Genomic DNA, 19,044 nt, shown 5'->3' with positions numbered 1-19,044 from the left:
CCTCCCCGACGCCGGAAGCCCCGCGGCCCTGCTTCCGCGCAGTCCTCCTCCACCCCGCCGCAGAGGCGAGGACCTGCTTCCGGCCCCGGGTGGGCGCCGGCTCGGCTCGCCGTGCGCCCCCGAGCGCTGTCCCGGGAGCTTCGTTTCCCCGGACGCCGGCGCCGGAAGCTCGGACCGCGGCCGCGCCAGGAGAGCGCCGGTCCGGGCGCTAGGCTCGTGGGGGGCCATGAACGGAACCGCGAACCCGTTGCTGGACCGCGAGGAACACTGCCTGCGGCTCGGGGAGAGCTTCGAGAAGCGACCGCGGGCCTCTTTCCACACCATTCGCTGTAAGCCAGCCCTCCCCTCTGTTCCCTTCCGCCGCCTCTTGCCAACCCGACTCCTTCTTCTCTTCCCTCGTTCCTCCAAAGCCCAGGGAACCTCGTGCCTACGTCAGCTCCCTTCTCTCTTCGCCCAGATCCTCCTGGACCTCGATTCCACCCCCCTCCTCCCCTCCCCCCTTTTCCAGCTCACTCCCCAAACGCAACGCTTCGCCACTCCCAACTACCCATCTGCCTTGTGGTCCCAACTACTTCTTCCGAAGGTTATTGACTCCTTTGTTTTTCATCCGCCCACCCAGCCCTGCTTTATTCGAAACTTACCCCTCTTTATTACCAAAAGACTGTGACCCCACATCAGACCCCACTTCTCCCTGTAATCCGTCCCACTTTCTGATGACCCCAGCGGGGTCCTCCACGTTTAAAGGACTCTTCCCGTTTGCCGATGAGCCTTATCGACTCACTCCTATTACATTCTCCTCTTCCCTGTGTTCCTTAGCCTTCGTTCCTCGTTCGTCTTTGTTCTGGTTACCCTGAGCCTGCGCTTCATCCCCTTGGTAGCCAAAGAATCCGCATCCTCTGTGCCCTCCATCCGTCTTCCTCCTCCAGCTTTCTGTACCTCGTTTGACTCTGCTGTCTTTTGAGGTGATCTATACTACCCCGACTTTAACTCAGTACCAAGTCCCATGTGAGTGAAGAATAAAATTGGAACGCGTGAGCCTTGATAAAGCTTGATGTATGCTTGGAAGCGGGGGAGAGGAGGCATCAAGAATGTCCAAATAGTCGTTATGCTGGACCTTCCTTTTCTACATGATTATAGACTCTGTGGAGGGAGGGCACGTCCACTCTATGTCCTGGGTAAAGTTTTGGCTCTTAGGGATGGGCTGGCTGAGCATCCTTCTGTGTGATTCACAAGCTTCTGGTATCCGTCAGCCCTAATGCTGGTTAAGACTTGTTTTTGTCTAAGGAGCTAATAAATGTGACTCAACACATTGGAAGAGGGCGTGTTAGATAATGAAGTTCCATATTTCTGCGGTCACTTGCCAGACCATTATTGTGTCTCCTACTGACAGCAGATCAGCTCTTTCAGAGGGAGGATATTGGGAATGTGATAAGAGCATCGTTTGCGGAGCAGTTTACTAAGTCGATGTTTTGGTAGAGGGAAGAGCAATGTGGAATTTAAGTGAGACACTTCATGTATGCACGTGGCCTGCAGTGTGAGGCCAGTTTATGTCAGAATGGAGTAAGATGGCTGTTCGTGGTGCACGTTAGCAGCAGTTGAGAGAGGGGCAGGATTAACCTTTGGAGATAGAGTTCAACCATCTGTTCTGTACTTTTATAAGAACTTGAGTGTAGGAAATCCTAATGTTGACAGTTTCTATGCAAAATGAAATCAGCTTATATGATACTGGGGCTTTCCTGTTTCATATAGGGTGTTACAGTCACAGAATCTTTTTAATATGCTCTGTTGCTTTTGATCTTGTACACAACAATCCTAACAAAACCCCTCTGGCTAAGAAGGCATTAATTTTCATGTGTCACTTGGGAGAAGGGAATATCTTTGCTTAATAGAATGGTATATGAATTCTAGCTTTTTTTTTTTTTTTTCCTCAAAGTAATCCAGCAGGGATGGGAGGCAAAGTATGTAGGAGGTATAGAGAAAACAAGATTGTCCCTGAGTTCGTAATTCTTCTTGAACCTGGGTGACAGTACACAGGGGCTCATTTTACTATTCTCTGCTTTTTTTCCACAATGAAATAGGTTTTTTAAATTCTACATTGTATTTTTCCATTTATCTGACTCACAAAAAAATTTTAATTCTTAAACAAGAATGACCAGGAGGCTTAGTATAAGTAACTGGCTGGATAAATATTCTTTTGCTTTTCCCTTTAGATGACTTTAAGCCAGCATCCATAGACACTTCCTGTGAAGGAGAGCTTCAGGTTGGCAAAGGAGATGAAGTCACAATTACCCTGCCACATATCCCTGTAAGTTTATGCACCGTGGAATCACAGTGAATCCTCATATTCTATTTATTGCAATTTGAATTTTCCTACTATTTAAAAATTTTTAGATTTCTAAAATTCCAACATAAGGAAAAAGGGAATTGGGGGGATGGGGTAGGGTGGAATTCATGTTTCCCAATTGCTTGAGTAAAAAGGATTCTTTGCCATTTTTCCCACGCTCCCCTTTCCCCCATCTGCTACCAAGTAGACAAGGTTGCTGTCTGGATACTTAGCCCCTCTAGCCGCTCTTTCAGATTGGCCTAGCTTTTCCCCCACACAGCTCCAAAGAGCAAAGCCCTCGACGCTATGTTGGCTTATAGCAACAACAGTTTAGGCGTGTGGCACAGCCAAACCAGGAGTTAAGACAGGCAGGAGCAGAATTGACACCTTTCATACATCAGGCAAAGGGCGGACTGCAGACTGAAAGTTGCAACCAAGCACCAGAGGATCAGAGCATTCAGCTAATTTAGGGATGAGGAACCCAATTAAAGGTTAAATTGAGAACCCCTACGGAGAGAGACTTTTTTTTTTTGAAGCTTTGTCCAAAGTAGCACTATAATCACACAGCTTGAAGGATCAGACAAAATGCTCATAATGAACAGGTGTCATTGGATGTCACAGCCCTGTCCTGGAACATAGTAAGGTCTTGGTAACCAGTAATAGGATGAAAAGGCTCTGGACAAGAAGCTTCAGGCTGAGTAGAAATTACTTGTCTGCCAGTTCCAACTGCTATTTCATTGCATGTTGCCTTTAGCAGATTACATCATCTCCCTTTGGATCTTCGTTTGCCAAATGTAAAATGAAGGGGTTAGATAAATGGTCTCTAGGGTCCCTTCCAACTCTAAGTTTTTAGCCTATGAATAAGGAGTCAAGGAGCCAACCAATTTTTTTTTATTCCATACAATCAAATCCTATATATGTCAAATATTAATTGAGCGCCTACTATGTGTTGGCCCATTACTAAGCACTGAGAATATACTCTCGAACAAAACAGGCACTTTTCTTGCCCTTGGGGAGCTTATGATCTGGAATTAAATAAATATAAAAAGCACAGCCATTTATTTTAGAAAATCAGGAAGGTTTCTCTAAGGAAGTGACCTTTGAGCAGATTTGAAGGTTGAGTAATTGAAAGAGGAAGAAGCAGGATGTTGCAGGCAGAAGCCTTGTGAAAGCCCTGCAAGAAAGAGCATGAGGATCTGAGAGAGGCCAGCCACCTTCTACTCTGGATCCTGCAGAGCCTAGGGCTAGGGGTACAGGGTGAGGCAGAAGGGCCAGGTATCTGGTTTAGAGATTTTATTCTTGGGTCTCAGAGCAACAGGTTAGCAGTTAAAGGGCTTAGGCAGGTGAGTGGCATGATGTACTTACTCTGAGCCAAGCAGAATAATGAGCTGCCATTAGAGAATACTCTGTTGGTTACTTGGCATGAGGGGAAGCCCTGGACTCTGAAATTACAAGGAAATACAGAAATCACGTATTAGTTTTACTTCTTGCAATGAAAAGTTCTACTCAGTATAATACCAAGTAATGGTTAATCTGTTTTTACTAGTTCATACCTCACCATTATTTGTAACGTGTTTTGAATCTTTAGAAAAATGTACGGTAATTTTGAAAATTTATATTACCTTTCTTGATTACTGAGAAGTAGTTGCACAGTTATAGATTCTTGCTGTATATTATATCCCTTTTCTATTTGCCTAGGAAGCCAGAGGAGTTAAAATAGAAATCAGTTCATTCTATTCTGTTTGAGTAGCTCTGATACTCATGAAGCCACTTGTAAATTCGTTTTTAATGTTCATAACTGGTGTGTCTGGTTCGATCTTCTACTTTTGTGGCATATAGGGATCCACACCACCAATGACTGTGTTCAAGGGGAACAAACGGCCTTATCAGAAAGACTGTGTGCTTATTATTAATCATGACACTGGTGAATATGTGCTGGAAAAACTCAGTAGCAGCATTCAGGTCAAGAAAACAAGGTACGTGAATGACCAGATACAGATTGATACAGGGTTTCTAGATCTTTGCATTATCTCTTCAGTTATTTTAGAAGGATATGAGCATCTGAGTATTCAGTGTCCTGTGGATAATATCAACAACCCTACCTGTGTCTTCTCAATAAGTCAGTAAAATACCACTTCCTCAAATGCAATAAAAAGAAATAAAAGCTTTTAAGACCTGAAACCTGGAAGCCACAGGGGAAAGGGACGTATTTTATAATTAAATCTATTTTATTAATTTCATGATTGTTCAAATAGTACCACCTAAGGGGATAAGATTTAAACTTGTAGACTTATAATTAGATTAAAAACATTAATTTTTTGCAAGATGCATTTGAGGTATTTATAACACTAAAAGTTTTGCCTATTTTTTAAATTTTTTTTAATTAAAAAAAATTTTTTTGAATGTTTATTTTTGTGAGAGAGAGAGAGAGAGACAGAGAAAGACAGAGCACGAGCAGGGAAGGGGCAGAGAGAGAGAGGGAGACACAGAATCCCAAGCAGGCTCCAGGCTCTGAGCTGTTAGCACAGAGCCCAATGCGGGGCTTGAGCCCACAAACTGAGATCATGATCTGAGCCAAAGTCGGACGCCTAACCGACTGAGCCACCCAGGCGCCCCAAGTTCTGCCTATTTTTGTAAATAGTGAGTTCTCTTTAATCTTTAATTCAACAGGCTTTACATTTGTAATACAAAGCCAATTAAATTTTAAAGTCACAATTCATTCTATGAATAGAAGCAACCCACTGGTTCTGTTTTTTTCATTGTGATACAGCAATTATTGTGATACAGTCCTAAATTCTTTTTTTTTTTAATTTTTTTTTTTTTAACGTTTATTTATTTTTGAGACAGAGAGAGACAGAGCATGAACGGGGGAGGGTCAGAGAGAGGGAGACACAGAATCCAAAACAGGCTCCAGGCTCCGAGCTGTCAGCACAGAGCCTGATGCGGGGCTCGAACTCACAGACTGCGAGATCATGACCTGAGCCGAAGTCGGCCGCTCAACCAACTGAGCCACCCAGGCGCCCCAATACATCCCTAAATTCTTAAAGAGAGTGTTATAGCCTGATATTTTTCTGTTTATGCTTCTTCATTTACTCATTCCAGAAAAAAAGTAGCTACCATTTATCGAGGGGTTACTGAATACTATGCTAAATGCTTTCATGCATTATCCTACCTAACTTTACAAATAACATTTAGAAAGGTACTATCGTTATCTGTAAAAACAAACAAACAAACCCCCCCCCCCCCCCACACACACACACACGAAGAGACTGCGGATTCATGAGCCTGTGAACCAGAGTCCAGCATCAGAACAGAGCCCTTAGCCTGGGCATGCACGTCCAAGCCCCCTGCTCCTCTCCTGCCTGGGATAGATTTGTATTAATTACCTCCCCGAACCAGGTACCACTGTTAATTCCCCAACAGATGATGTTTGTGGGCATTTCTCTCACTACTCGCTGTCATCTATGGACTAGCAGCATTTGATCACTTGGATGCTTTTTAAAGTGCAGAATTTCAGGACCTGCTAAGTTGGAATCTGCATTTTAATGAGATCCTCAGGCGATCTGTGTGCCCACCAAAGTTCAAAAGCCAAAAGTGGGCTCATCCGTTTACAAAAGAAATTGTTAGTGAATAGAATTTTCTCCCGTTGGGGTGGGATGCTTTGCTTGTCCGCCTGCAAGAGCTGGCGCGTGACAAGATGAACAGGCAGTAAACAGATCGTGGGAAAACTAGCAAACTAGTCAGCATTTCAAGAGCTGGTTTTATGTAGTAACTCATATACTTGTGACTATAACTTTATACCGTATACAAGTCAAGTAGTCCTATTGTCTGCTGGTAAAATGGGTTCTCACGATCACGTTGTGTCCTGCATATCGGTTTTATTTGCTTGTTATAAAATGTGAGCTTCTTGAGGGCTGTTTTATTCATCTTTGTATCTCTGGTGCGTAGTGCAGTACCGGAATGCAGTAGGCAGTTGTTGAGTGAGTAGTTCATGGGATAAAGTGACAAACATCAGTATTTTGAAGTAGTGTGTAGAGAAGCACGATTGTGCAGAGACCTCTAGGTACTTGGTTACCTGAACAGATTTGAGGAGCACTGTTTTTGGCCCTGCAATTTAATGTCTGTTTTTCATTTTAGAGCTGAGGGGAGCAGTAAAATCCAAGCCCGAATGGAACAGCAGCCCACTCGTCCCCCACAGCCATCTCAGCCACCACCACCTCCACCACCTCTGCCATTCAGAGCTCCGACAAAGCCTCCAGTTGGACCCAAAACTTCTCCTTTGAAAGATAACCCTTCACCTGAACCTCAGCTGGATGACATCAAAAGAGGTAGGGAGCATTTTCTGGAACTGATAGCCACTGGGAGTTGGGTGTTGAGGCTTTTGTGGCGATCACAAGGTTATCATGTTGACATCACATGGGCACTGGTGGCATGGGCATTCTCTGCCATTGAAAAAATAATCTGCAGAGTTCACCATTCCAGAGGTGACGGAGGTGGGACTGTTACCACTTCTCTCGTTTGACAAGGGAGGTCCAGGCAAGTGACTTGAGTTGTGGCTGTCTTTGCAGCTTTCTGTTCAGAGGCCCAGGATTTAAACAAGCATGACTGTCATCCAAAAGTCTATATGCTGTGCCTTTAAGGTTTTAGGAGAAGAGAATTCCAAGGTGTTGGGGTAAAAACCAGGTGTGTCAGTGTTAGTCTAGTATCTAGGTCAGAGGGATATTTAAAATACCAGAACCATTGCTTTGTACTAACAAAGGGTGTAAACATGAGAGTGCCATGGGACCTGGAAATGGACATGGCCTAGAAAGACCTAGAGGTCTGGTCGGGTTCTCACTTTGGCTTTCTCCTCATACAGGGAGGGGGTGATTTTCGTTGTCCAGACTCTCAGGAAGTTATGAGGCTGTCGTATTTCAGATTTATAAAGTTTTATGAAACACAATGAAATCTGTAGCAGTAGTAAACAGGGAAAGATAGAGTTGTACTTGAGAAGTTTGCCTCTTCTGCCTTCTAGAAGTGCTTTCAGTAAACAATCATTCTCTGCGTGGTGCACGCTTATTAAGCCTCCTGTTTTGTTTTTGTTCTTGATTTTGATTTTGATTTTCCTCAGGGATATTGGAATGCTATTTGTTAAAGTTTTCACTTTAGTTGAACAAGAATTGGACTATGAGTGGTTAGTGATTGACAGTTACGCCTAAAGGAACCATGCGTGTTTAAAATCACATGGTATGTTTGGACAGGAAAATCTGGCATCTTTCTTGATGTGTCCTATGAGGTATCCTTAATGTATTCACCGACATTGAAAGGGTTAGGTAAACATGTTTTTCGTTCGCTGCTGTACTTCTATAAAAAAAAATGTAATACCTGGCAGGCATGGCTGTCAGTGAAATCTATACAGAGGGCAGAGGAGGCATGTTGTTTCCCCATTTTCCTTCCGTTACCATGGTTCCTCCTGCATGCCTCAGTTCCTTTGTGGGACAGGGAAGCTGAAAAGGACCTAGAGGCTGTCTGCTGTGGCCTTTTATTTTTTCAAAGTGTCTTGGAAAAAAATCATTGACTCCCACCTCGGTCTCACTGCTGGTTAGAGGCAGATCCAAAACAAGCACCCAGATCTTCCAATTCCTAGTCAAATATTTTTCAGCCCTTTAGCATAATATTTCTCTTATTTGGTGTTTAATCCCATAATTCACAGTCTTTGTTTTTTTAAGTAGATAAGGCAAATAGGCTTAATTTACACAGAACCATCATTATCTGAAACAGTTTTCTTTTTTGTTATTTGGGGTGAAGTTAATGTTTCCGCTCTCTGAAGACAGTTTTATTTTGTTCATTTTGGTCTTAGTCGTTTTGTTTATACGTTTTTAAGGAATAAGAAGCAGGAATTTTAGTCATTCCTCATTGCTGTTGGTTTTGCCAATTCACTATTTACAGAAGGCAGCTTGCGGCCTTGAGAGTGGTTGCTGGCTAACCCCCGTTGTGTCATTTTATTCCAGAGCTGAGGGCTGAAGTTGACATTATTGAGCAGATGAGCAGCAGCAGTGGGAGCAGTTCCTCAGACTCTGAGAGCTCGTCGGGAAGCGATGATGACAGCTCCAGCAGCGAGGGTGAGGACAACGGTCCGGCTTCTCCTCCACAGCCTGCACACCAGCAGCCCTACAACAGCAGGCCGGCCGTTGCCAATGGAACCAGCCGGCCACAAGGAAGCAACCAGCTCATGAACACCCTCAGTAAGTGTGCTCTCCCTTTTCTGGCTCAGAGAGGGGTGGCATGTCAGACTAGAGATGCAGCTTCTATATATCTTACACCCGAGTCTGTAAACCAGAAGATATTTAAGGCATAAGAAAGCATCCTGACAAAATTTGGAGCAGAAAGAAGTAAGTTACCAAACAGTTAAAAAAAATAAAAGGGGCGGGGGTGTTGGGGAAGCACAAAACTAGAAAATCTGTTCTTTTTTTTTTCACCCACTGGCACAAATTAGTTTTTGTGAATTCTCGAAAATGCCGAAACATGAACAGCTCGGCTCTTTGTTTTTGCATTTACCAGGCTTTACAGGCTTTAGGGGCGATGCCCTCCACTATAGTGTCCCCTGCTTCTAGGTCTTTTTACAGTCCCAAGAACACAGTTGTCCAGACTGTGGTGTCCTGCAGCCCATAGACTTTGGAACCTGAGCCATTAGGGTATATTTGGAAACCAACTAGCCTTTGGCAAGAGGAAGAGGAAGGACATTGCTATATCTGGGTGGCTCTCCGTGCAGTTGATACTAAAGTAAAGGAGAGAAAAACAAGAACAAAAACAGATTTCTTCGTATTGGAGATGGGGAGAGTGCTTGCTCCCTATGCCCTTCTCTCTCCAGTATCCTAATGAATGCTTTCATCTGGCATGACTGCCTTTGAGGAGGTTGGAAGGTCTGGAGGCAATAGTTGGTAAGCTAACCTAGTTAACCCTGCTACAGTGGACCAGGCGAAGGTAATTCTCAACTTCACCACTACAGACATTGTGGGGCAGATAAATCTTTGTCATGGGGGCTGTTCTGTGCATTGCAGGATGACTAAGAGCATTCCTGGCCTCTACCCGGTAGATGCCCTTCTCTCTCCCTTGTCCCCAGTTGTGTCAACCCCAAATATCTCAAGACATTGCCAGATATCCTCTGGGGGGCAAGACCACTCCTGCTGGAGAAACGCTACTTGAGTGAGTTGAACACTGTTAGGATATCAGTCGAGGATATTGTCTGCTATCCCATTTTCTGGGCCTACATTCTGGATGTCGGGATGCTTTGGTGCTATTCTCAGTTGGCCAGGAGTAGTAAATTTCATATTGGGAATTTGGTATTCCTAGTGGAATAGTGCCAGATAGCTACTGTGGCTTTGACTCAGTTCTCGAGTTTGCCCAGTCAATGCCAAATTATTCTTTCCTCCTAGAAAGAAAGAGCAAAAAAAAAAAAAAAAAAAAAAAAAGGCACAGTGGGTGTTATCTGCTTACCAGTATCTTAAAATCCTTTTAGCTCTTTATTGCGCACCAAGTCATCCTGATCTGCAGCTCTTCAAGTGGCAAGACCTTAACTTTATATAAGCAATTTCAAAACTAGATTTCCAGCTCCAGTTCCACTGATCTGTTAAAGCACATCATCTTACTTTTTAAGGGATCGTGCTCAACTTAGCTGATTGGGAGTTACCAGCTCTTGCCAGGCCCCTGTTGCCTTCCTTAAGTTTAGAACGGTAGTTGTTCCATTCTTGGGTGTCAGACCTCTTAATTGTAACAATTATTGAGCACCCCAAAGAGCTTTGTGTATGTGGCTTATATCCACTCAATATTACCATTAGAAATTAAAACTGAAATATTTAAGTTATCCAGTAATTAATTTAAAATAACAATAATAAACTGTCACATGTTAACAGAAGTATCATTTTTATGAAAAACAAATTTTTCCAATCAAAAAATACTTAGTAAGAGAGTAACATTGCTTTAAAATTTCGCAAATCTCTTTACGATCTAGCTTAGGGTTCAGTCTGTTGCCATAAGTTGTCTAGATTGATGTATATTAAGAAAATCTGGCCTCACACAGGTGTGTAGTTAGAAGAGGAAGTACCCTCCTGAAAGGGTCTCAAGGACCCTGGGGTCCTCCACACAAACTGAGAAGGGCTGGTCTAGGAGTAGCAATCCAGTCGTATAGCGGTTCACTTTTGCTATAATCTGAGTGCTGTCAACTGGGTCCTGTTACTCTATCGGATTAAAACGCTGAGCACTTCTATTCTTTACTCCTAACACCTGAATTCTGCACACTAAACAAAAATCTGAGGCTAAAGTAATTGAAGCTCTTCAGTTGAGAGTTGAGGTTTAAAGTAACTGAACAGGAGGGAATGCTGGATTAGCAGGTTACTGGTATAAACAGTATTCGGCTTCCTTGACGGGAAGCCTAACTTGGTGTTATTTTAGCAACTTCATGTGAACGATTCTAGATGGTGAATCGGTTATTTATACTTTTTTGCTATTTATTAACACATTTAAAAGCTGTCTGGCCTGCTTCCCCCTGTTCTATCCTAGTACGTAGCATCACTGTGCTTTGCAGATATCAAGAATAGCATTTCTTTAAAAACGTTGACTGCGTCAGTTTTGTCACTGAGCCAAATCGGTTTTCCTCCCTAATTAAGTTGAATTGGCTTGTTTTACTATAGTACGATAACCAAGGCGGTGAAACAAAGAATTGTGGGGAAGTCATTTTTAAATTGCGCACTTTTGGTGTGATTCTGTGGTTTTTGTTTTGTAGGAAATGACTTGCAGTTGAGTGAGTCTGGCAGTGACAGTGATGACTAGAGCCAGATCTTTCGAAATCAGCGTCTCGGTGCACAGATCTGCTGCCGGACCGGGCTGCGCTCGCATGGAGCCCGTTGCCGAGAGGGACATGCTGTGGCTCAGTGACTGTAGCAGGAGTTCGAGGCTCTGGAGGTCTCAGATACTCAAGTCTTTAACTTAGTGGTGATGGGTGATTTTCTCATGTAATTTTTGAACAATCTCATGTTGCAAAGTAGATCTATAGAAGAACTAACAGAATTCTATTGCTATTTGGTTAACACTGTTCATGAAAAACAGACAAATGTGCCCTGGTCTAGGTTACTCAAAGGCTATCATCTTAACCAGGACAGTGATTCACTTTTAAACCTCAGCAGCCACCAGTTTGGCCAGGTGGTCTGCACCAGTGAAATGAAACCTGGTCTTTGAGGGGTAGGGGAGAGAGGGAGACCTCAGACTGCAGCATAGAAGTATTTTACAACCACTTTAAACTGTTGAGACAAAGTGGTGAGGAAGTTTTGTCTGACCCAGCTTGACGAGCCTGTGTAGAGATGGACTTGAGGGAGTCCTAGAGCGGCTGCTGGGCAGGACCCCGGAGCTCCGCGAGTTCAGCCCCCTCACTTACAAGTGAGGAAAGAGAAGCACACAGCTGGTTCGTGGCCCGTCTCCTGCCCCCGCCCCAGCTTTTCCTGCTGCTCCCGCCCTTGAATCTCATTAACTGGAACCGGAGACTCTTGTTCATGGGACTTCTAGTTGTACGTCAGAGATTTTATTGGATTCCCAAAGATGAAGTGTTGGGTGCTTCTGGCTCAAATTCTGATCCAAAAAGTCCCTAGATACACGAGGCTGGCTGAGCAGATTAAACCAGCAGCCACTGTGCTGACACATGAGATTCAATTAAATTGGGGCTTTTAGTTCCACGTAGGTCCATACTGAGTGTTTCCTGTTCAGTGAATTTTAGTAAGGGGAGGTAGGAGTGGGAGAGAGGTGTAGTGAAGGAACCTTTCTGAGCAAAAGAACCAGCAGCAGGCTTCCAAAAACCAGAATCTAGATAGGGGTTCTGCAATATGAAACGAGCACATTCTTAGATAAGGTATTTCTCTTCATGCTTTTGTACCACTGTTTGTGCCTGACTCCCAGACTGATTTGTATTTTTGATAAACTAGAAGAAAGTCACAAGATTGCCTTTTGCAGTGTGCAGTTTCCAAATGAATCTGTTGTTACAGGAAACCGGTCACTAGTAAATGTTCCATATTGAGTGAATGTGTGATAAATCATCCTGTGATTGGTATGGAGTAGCCTGTTTCTATAATTTGAATGGATACAATTTGAATGTCCTGAGAAATTTCCATTTGCTTTGGTTCAATGGGTGTTAAGAACATTTTGAAAATGATTTTCCTTCCTTGGGTTCTTCCACTCAAAGATGGCCTCTGCTTCCCCAGCTAGTGGATGGAAGCAGTCTGGACCTGGAAAGGAATTAGATGATTCGTGGTGGGGGCCTTGGTGAGAGTTGCACCTTATGGAGTCCCCTGTTTCATGTGCAGTGACTCCAGTGAGCTGGAGATGCGGGTCGGGAGCCATCATCCGGTGGTACACTCGCACCACCACCCCCCCACGTGTAGGTAATGGGGACACACTGGTACTCGGCGGTGGGTTCTCAGCCCATCGTGAGGTTTCGGTGGATTTAATGGCAGGTAGGAACTTCTTCATAATGAATTGATAATTGCTTTATAATTCCTTGCTAATGACAGCTCAGGGAAGGTAAAGGTCATGATTGGGAGACTTGAATTGTTACTGGATGTGGGAATTGTTTCACTGCTTTTAACTTGCTCAAGCTGGGGCAGGTTCCAGGAACTTGAACTAAAAATAATCTATTTAAGCCTCACTCTCTTTTTTTTCCTCCTAAAGTCTTGATTTATACAGATAGAACTGTGGTTTTTCACATGTCGGGTCAAGATGTTTGTTTCTATAGGAAATGCTTGCATGTGGCACTGGGTTTGGTGAGTCGAGCTCTCTGGGCTCGTTTTCTCTGTCGCCCGTCCCACCTGACCCTGCATGGTTAGCCTCCAGCTGGCTCCAGTTTGTTCTCTGCACGAAGCCTTCGGTGGTTCCCTCCCCACAACCCCCACCGCCTGCTCTCCAGCTTTACCCACCAGAATAAGGAATCTTATCTTTTTGGAAATCAAGAATCTGGCCCCACAGACTACTACTTCTGAGTTACCTTGTGCCAGCCTCATTGGACTTACTCTTCGTGCCTCTGTGCCTTCTCAGTCCCTCCCTCCCTCTCCCCCGCCAAGCCCCAGTCCTGACGCTGTGTAGGTGCCATCTTCGCGGACTCTCCCTTTGTTCTTTTCTGCCCACTGGAGTGCTGTCTGTACTGACCTTCCTCATGCTTGAGCTCTGGTTGGTGTGAACTCCTTAAAAGCAGGGACCGCCATTTTCATCTCTATTCCCTGGGGTGTCCACGAGAATAGACATTCAGATGCTTATAGCCTGGTGGGGAGGAGGCAGAGAAAACCAACCAGTGGAGTACAGAGGGCAGACGTGGAGCAAACATTCCAAGCATTTGGAGACAGCTGAAAACTATTTGTGATTTTCATGGTTTTGGAAGTCTCTAACTGAATTGTTAAAATTGCCTTTTCTCTGTCCTATACAACTTCTGCCATATCGTAAGTCATTAGGCAAGATATAAAGACTTAAATTCAGGGTGCCCAGGGAGCCATGGCAAGCCGCAGTAAAGACATGAATTGGAGAAACAATATAAACAAACGAGATCTGTGATGATGCCACTCATTATTTTATTTCTATAGCAGAATCATTTTTTTTTCTGTGTGTGGTATTAATAATGTATGTGCTTCAGTGGTGGGAAAACTTGAAAATTCCAAAATCCTTGCTATCCTAATTGAGAGGCTGGTTAAGTAAGGTGTAAGTATGGTGTGTGTGTGTGTATGTGTGTGAGTGAGAGAGAGAGAGAGAGTGAGTGATGTATTTATTAACATTATTTTGGAAGATAATAGTATGTTCTCTTAGGTACAGCCAAATTGGATGTTTCCATTTGGCAAGGAAGGTAGGATTTCTGAAACTCAGGCCTTAACCAGTAGGTTGGAAGACAAGACCAATTGAAGCGTTATGAAATGTGTGTTTTTGTTGCTTATGTTGTATCTGTCTTGGGTTGTCTTATTCTTTAATGATTTTTGAAATCTTGTGCCTAAAAGTTTATTTTGCGTAATTATGAAGTAGATGCGCATGTTTACATTTATGTAAAATGTTTGCATTTATGTAAAATACTTGCTGTGTAAAGTTTTTTTTGGTTTATTCTCTTAAAAGATCACTATATTTAAGTAAAAAATGAAGGTCAGCAGTATATGTCTTGGTGGGTTTTATTTTTTTACTAGGAATCAATGAAAAATGTAAGGTTCTATTAATCCTTTATGCTTATGCCTGCTTCTCTAAATGAATTCCTTTTTAATTTGGTGTTTATGCTCATTAGGATGAACACCTCAGCTTCAAAAGGTGTGAAGTTCAAAACTGGAAGGATGTGAGCCACATGGCATCTGAGGCCATTACCCGGTCTGGAAAGGCAGACTTGGCTTTGACTCTAAGAACCATGCGGGGGTTAAACTGAATCTCGAGACATATCCTAATTCTTTTAGCACACCAAATTGCTTCCACCTGGAATGCCACACCCCCCTCCCCCCCCCCCCCCCAGTACACTCACTGGCTGGAAGTGATCCTGCCTCCTGCTTCCATTCCACACACAGCAATGCCCACAGCAGTCTTGCAAACTTCTAGGTGGGCAGTGACCATATTCCTTCTTAATTCTCTGGTGTCTCTCACCTAATGGGTGCTCAATAAATTTGGATTGAATACAATTATGCACTAAGAGAACTAGCCTAGGAATCCTCTGCTGCTCATTCTGTAACTGGCTCACATTTCCTCAGGTGGAAATAGGAGTTAGATTTGAACCGGGAATCTCAATGGGGAAGTGGTGGTGTCCATTCCTCACTCAAAGGAGTGTGGTCCTCAGTTAATTGTTGCCACACAATGACACGTAACAAAGCATCCCAGAATTCAGTGGCTTAAAATAAGCATTTATTTTGCTTACAGCTCTGGATTGGCGATTAAGACTGGGTGTGGCTGGACAGTCTGGTCTTGACTGGACTCCATATGCCTGGCAGTTTGCAGACTCAGCTGATCTAGGAGGACTTGGCCAGCACGGCTGGGGCAGTTCAGGCAGGCTCCTTGTGCCTTACCCTCTAGCAACCTAGCCCAGCACATTGTCATGGCAAAGGCAGAGATGCTAGAGTGAGAGAGGAAACAACTGCCTCTGTCACAATTGCTAACGTGTCATTGGCCAAAGCAAGTCACCGGGTCAAGTTCAGAATCAAGGGGTGGGCAAATACAGTGCATTCTGCCAGGTGATGGGAGGAGTTGCAAGGTGTAAGTACAGAGAAGTGTGAGAATTCGGGCGATCACTGCAATCAATCTACTTCCTCCACGTACGCCATGTCCCTACCATGGTTGACAACACTGGACCATATAATCACTAAGTCCTTCCTCAACTTGGCTTTTCTCCTGGCCAGTTAAATAAGAGTCCACGTAGGGGTTAAGGCCAGTTTCTGTCCATGGTTCCTGCAGAGGGCACCCAAACCAAGCAAAGGCTCCTCTGGACTTGGCACTCTGCCCTATTCAGAGTAGCGTGCTTCCTTTCCAACCTTTCCAACCTAGAGCACCATTCATTGCCTATTGCTAAGTAACAAATTACCCTAAAACTTAGTGGCTAAAACAACAACCATTTTATCTCATGGAATCTGTTGGTTAGGATTTAGGACAGAGCTTGGCTGGGCAATTCTTTTGGCTTCAACTGAGGTCACTCAGTGGGACTCAGTTGGCAGATGGGCAGGACTAGAGAATTCAAACTGGCTTCACTCACATGTCTGGCACCGTGGTGGGGATGGCTGGAAGCAGGCTCATTAGGACTGTCAGCCAGAGACTCTCTAACACAGCAGTCTCAAGGTAGTTGGTCTTCTTACGTGATGGCTGCTTTCTCCTAGAATGAGCATCCCAAGAGCTGCTTGGTTGTTTATGACCTAGCCTGGAAAGTCACACAGCATCACATCCACAGTATTCTATTGCTCCAACAATCAAAAGCCCACCTGGATTCAAGAGGGACACAGACCCTACATCCTTAATGGAAGAGCATGTAAAAAGCCACCTACTCAAAGTCCTTTTCCCCCCTCCCTTCCCCACCCCCCCCACCCCCTCCCCAGTGTATTTGGTCTACGGCCATTGTTCTCAGATGAGATGTTTCTCCAGAGTAGTGGCTCCTAAAATGTGGTCCCTGGTCCAGTACCATCAGCATCCCCTGGGACCTTGTTAGAAATATAATCAAGTCCCCCCCCCCCCAGGAGCGGTTGAATCGGAAGTTCCAAAGTGGGCCCCAGTAATCTGTGTGACAAACCCTTCAGGACATCCTGATAAACCCTAAAGCTTTAGAACCTCTGCCCCAAGAAAACAGACTCCCTTGGTGAGCCTCAAGTGATGAGTTTCCTCTAAAGACCTTACTTTGCTCACAAATTTGTCATTCAGCTGGCTTTGCAGGTGGATAAAGACTTCTGGGGCCAAACCCCATCCCTGTGCTTCCTTGGTTGTTAGGAGCCTGTGGGCTGACCTGGATCTTTGGGGATCAGTTGAACGGAGCTTGGGCCTCCGTTACTGGTGAAAGGGTTAAAAACCAGTCCAGACTGAGAGAGGAAAAGTCAGCCCTGTTTCTGGCATTCATCAGAGTGCCACAGCAGACACTGATAAAGCCAGCTGCAAAGTTAACGGGAAGCAATCTTCCTGCCAGATCTGCCGTATCATGATCACTCTTTTGAGGGACTACTGCTCGCCTTTCAGTGACGGCCCCAGCCTTGCTTTTTACTCCTGCAACCTGAACAAAAATCACGGTGAACTTTTGTGACAAAATTTTGCAGCGTGCAATCCTATCAGTAAGATTGAAACTTTCCACTCTTGCCTGGAAGACCTGAGCCACGTGAGTCACTTTGACACAGACAAGCAGTTTCAGTTTCTACCGTAGATACAGAAATTCTGATAGGGATTTTCAGGCATAACATTCCATGCTTTTTTTCCCAACTAACTTTGTAGTTTTCCAAGGAATCAGGACCTGGGTCCACTTCCTAGTCCAGGCTTCATCTTGACCCCCATTATACACTGCCTGCTCTGCTTTGAGCCTGTCCCCACAATGCTGCTTTTACATTCTACCTATACTCCACCTCTCCCCCCAGATCCTATCATAATCTGGTCTTTCTTGGTTTGGTGAAATGCCCCATTGTTCTCTGGTGTTCGGTCTCCCTCTGCAAGTCAGCAAACCTAATTTTGTTGGTCTACATAAGTTTTGTTGGTTCATCCCTGGTGATATTCATCAAATGGGCCAATGTGCTGCAAAGTGTGAGAACCACTGCTCTTTTTCACTGATTTGTAGTAAAGGCTGTGGTCCAAACTGCCGTCAAAAGTGGACTCATGCAACCAGCCTCAAAGGGGGAAGAAAGAGATCCCAGGTCCCAAAGAGGTGACCGATTTGGTGTGAGTCACCAAATAATCATGACACAGATAAAACCCAGCCCTCCCTGAAGAGTTTCTAGGTGTCAGAAATTTTAACCATATAATCACTAAAATTCAACACAACCCTGAAAATAAGGTACTATTATTCCCAGTATAAAGATGACAAAAACAGAAAAGTAAATTATGCAAGATGATTAAACAGTGCACTGGTGACAGCCAGGCTTCGAACCCAGATACGTGAATCCAGTCCTCTTCCTTTTTTTCCCAAAAGCAAACTACACCACCTCTTTCACTACCTATGCCTCCCTGGGAGAGGCAGCCTCTCTCGAGTGGACCTATCAGAATCAGCCAAGAGCTTTTTAGGTGTGAGGAATCTTCCCAAATGTTTGCCTCAAGTGGCTCAGCACCTATTCCTGCCAAAAGGAAAAGTAAAACCAGAGACGGCCACTGTGACGGACACTGTGTACCCAGCACCCATTCACCCCATTTCTGCTCCCCACTATATCATCCAGTAGCCACCCTTTCCTTACACAGCTCATCTACTTCTGGAGAGTCGCCAGGGAGTGGGCTACGAGTGTTCTTGTAGCTTTTGCCCCTGTGGGTTCAGGAACCCAGCTGTAATCCAGTTAGCAGGTGGCATTCTCCTGATGATATGAATTGGTTCAGGAATGGGCATGTGACCCCAAACAGGCAATGAGGCTCAAGGTAAGATTTTGGGGTGGCTTCTGGAAAAAAATGTCTTGGGGGCCACTGGAATAGATGTTCTCTCTTCCTCTGGATATCGTAGGGTGCAGATGTAAGCCTGAAACTGTAACAGTCAGCTTGTGACCACCCCAAAGATCAAACTAACAGGAGAGATGCAAATAGCAGAGAGGACAGCTCAAGCAGAGAAATGGAGTGGGAGCCTTGATTGAACCATGCCTGATCTCCACCCTACCTCTGGAGTTTTTACCTTATATTGGCCAATATATTTCACCCTGTGGTTTATATGATATTTAAGTTGGATTTTCTGCCACCTACCAACAAAAGCATCTAAGCTGGCATAGCCTTTTTTAGCGACCCAACTGCACCTCTGAAGACCCTATGATATTTTCAGCCACTCCATGTGACAGCCTCAGGAGCAGCTGAAGGAATCCATCACCACTCCTAGGCAGGCCCTGTCACCACTGGAGGATACCGTCCCCACCCACAAGCTGTTAAAGCCAAAAGACAATTTAGCCCTTGTTACAGTTTCTTCCGGGTAAGGAAATGGAGGCTGTGAGACGCGACAAACCCAGCCTGAGCCCAGGTGCCAGGACTCCGGGTTCATCGTCCTTCCCTCCACACTGTGGCCCCTCAGTTCCCTACAGGACCAGCAAGTGCTCTCTGGAAGC

The 19,044-nt window shown here is 44.6% G+C and overlaps 2 protein-coding genes across 4 annotated transcripts in view; one reads left to right on the top strand and one right to left on the bottom strand.

Moving 5' to 3' along the window:
* Positions 1–40: 40 nt before the first annotated feature.
* Positions 41–18,663, top strand: EAF1 (ELL associated factor 1). Of its 2 annotated transcripts, none has more exons than XM_040480149.1 (6): positions 41–329; positions 2,211–2,305; positions 4,163–4,299; positions 6,461–6,651; positions 8,314–8,547; positions 18,459–18,663. In XM_040480149.1, the coding sequence occupies exons 1-6, from the start codon at positions 227–229 to the stop codon at positions 18,497–18,499; spliced, it is 801 nt and encodes a 266-aa protein (XP_040336083.1). In that variant the 5' UTR covers positions 41–226; the 3' UTR covers positions 18,500–18,663. The 2 variants fall into 2 exon arrangements, with proteins under 2 accessions (XP_040336083.1, XP_040336082.1); XM_040480148.1 differs by lacking the exon at positions 18,459–18,663 and adding an exon at positions 11,085–13,170 and having other exon boundaries at positions 42–329.
* COLQ (collagen like tail subunit of asymmetric acetylcholinesterase) overlaps positions 3,602–19,044 on the bottom strand; it is a 76,590-nt gene continuing 61,147 nt past the window's right edge. For both annotated transcript variants that reach the window (XM_040480143.1, XM_040480146.1), the window contains exon 17: positions 3,602–3,765. In XM_040480143.1, the coding sequence (XP_040336077.1) occupies positions 3,630–3,765 (136 nt within the window). In that variant the 3' untranslated portion in view covers positions 3,602–3,629. The remainder of the gene's footprint in view (positions 3,766–19,044) is intronic.

The sequence above is a fragment of the Herpailurus yagouaroundi genome, unplaced genomic scaffold, assembly GCF_014898765.1.
Source record: "Herpailurus yagouaroundi ecotype Mexico unplaced genomic scaffold, PumYag 159, whole genome shotgun sequence".
Classification (NCBI taxonomy): domain Eukaryota; kingdom Metazoa; phylum Chordata; class Mammalia; order Carnivora; family Felidae; genus Herpailurus; species Herpailurus yagouaroundi.
This window is presented reverse-complemented; position numbering and strand designations above follow the sequence as displayed.

Bases quoted from the DNA above. Each gene is read 5' to 3' on its own strand.
- EAF1 (XM_040480148.1), top strand. From the start codon at position 227: ATGAACGGAACCGCGAACCCGTTGCTGGACCGCGAGGAACACTGCCTG. The intron at 2,306-4,162 runs GTAAGTTTATGC...TGTGGCATATAG, and splicing joins TTACCCTGCCACATATCCCT to GGATCCACACCACCAATGAC. The intron at 8,548-11,084 runs GTAAGTGTGCTC...TTTGTTTTGTAG, and splicing joins CCAGCTCATGAACACCCTCA to GAAATGACTTGCAGTTGAGT.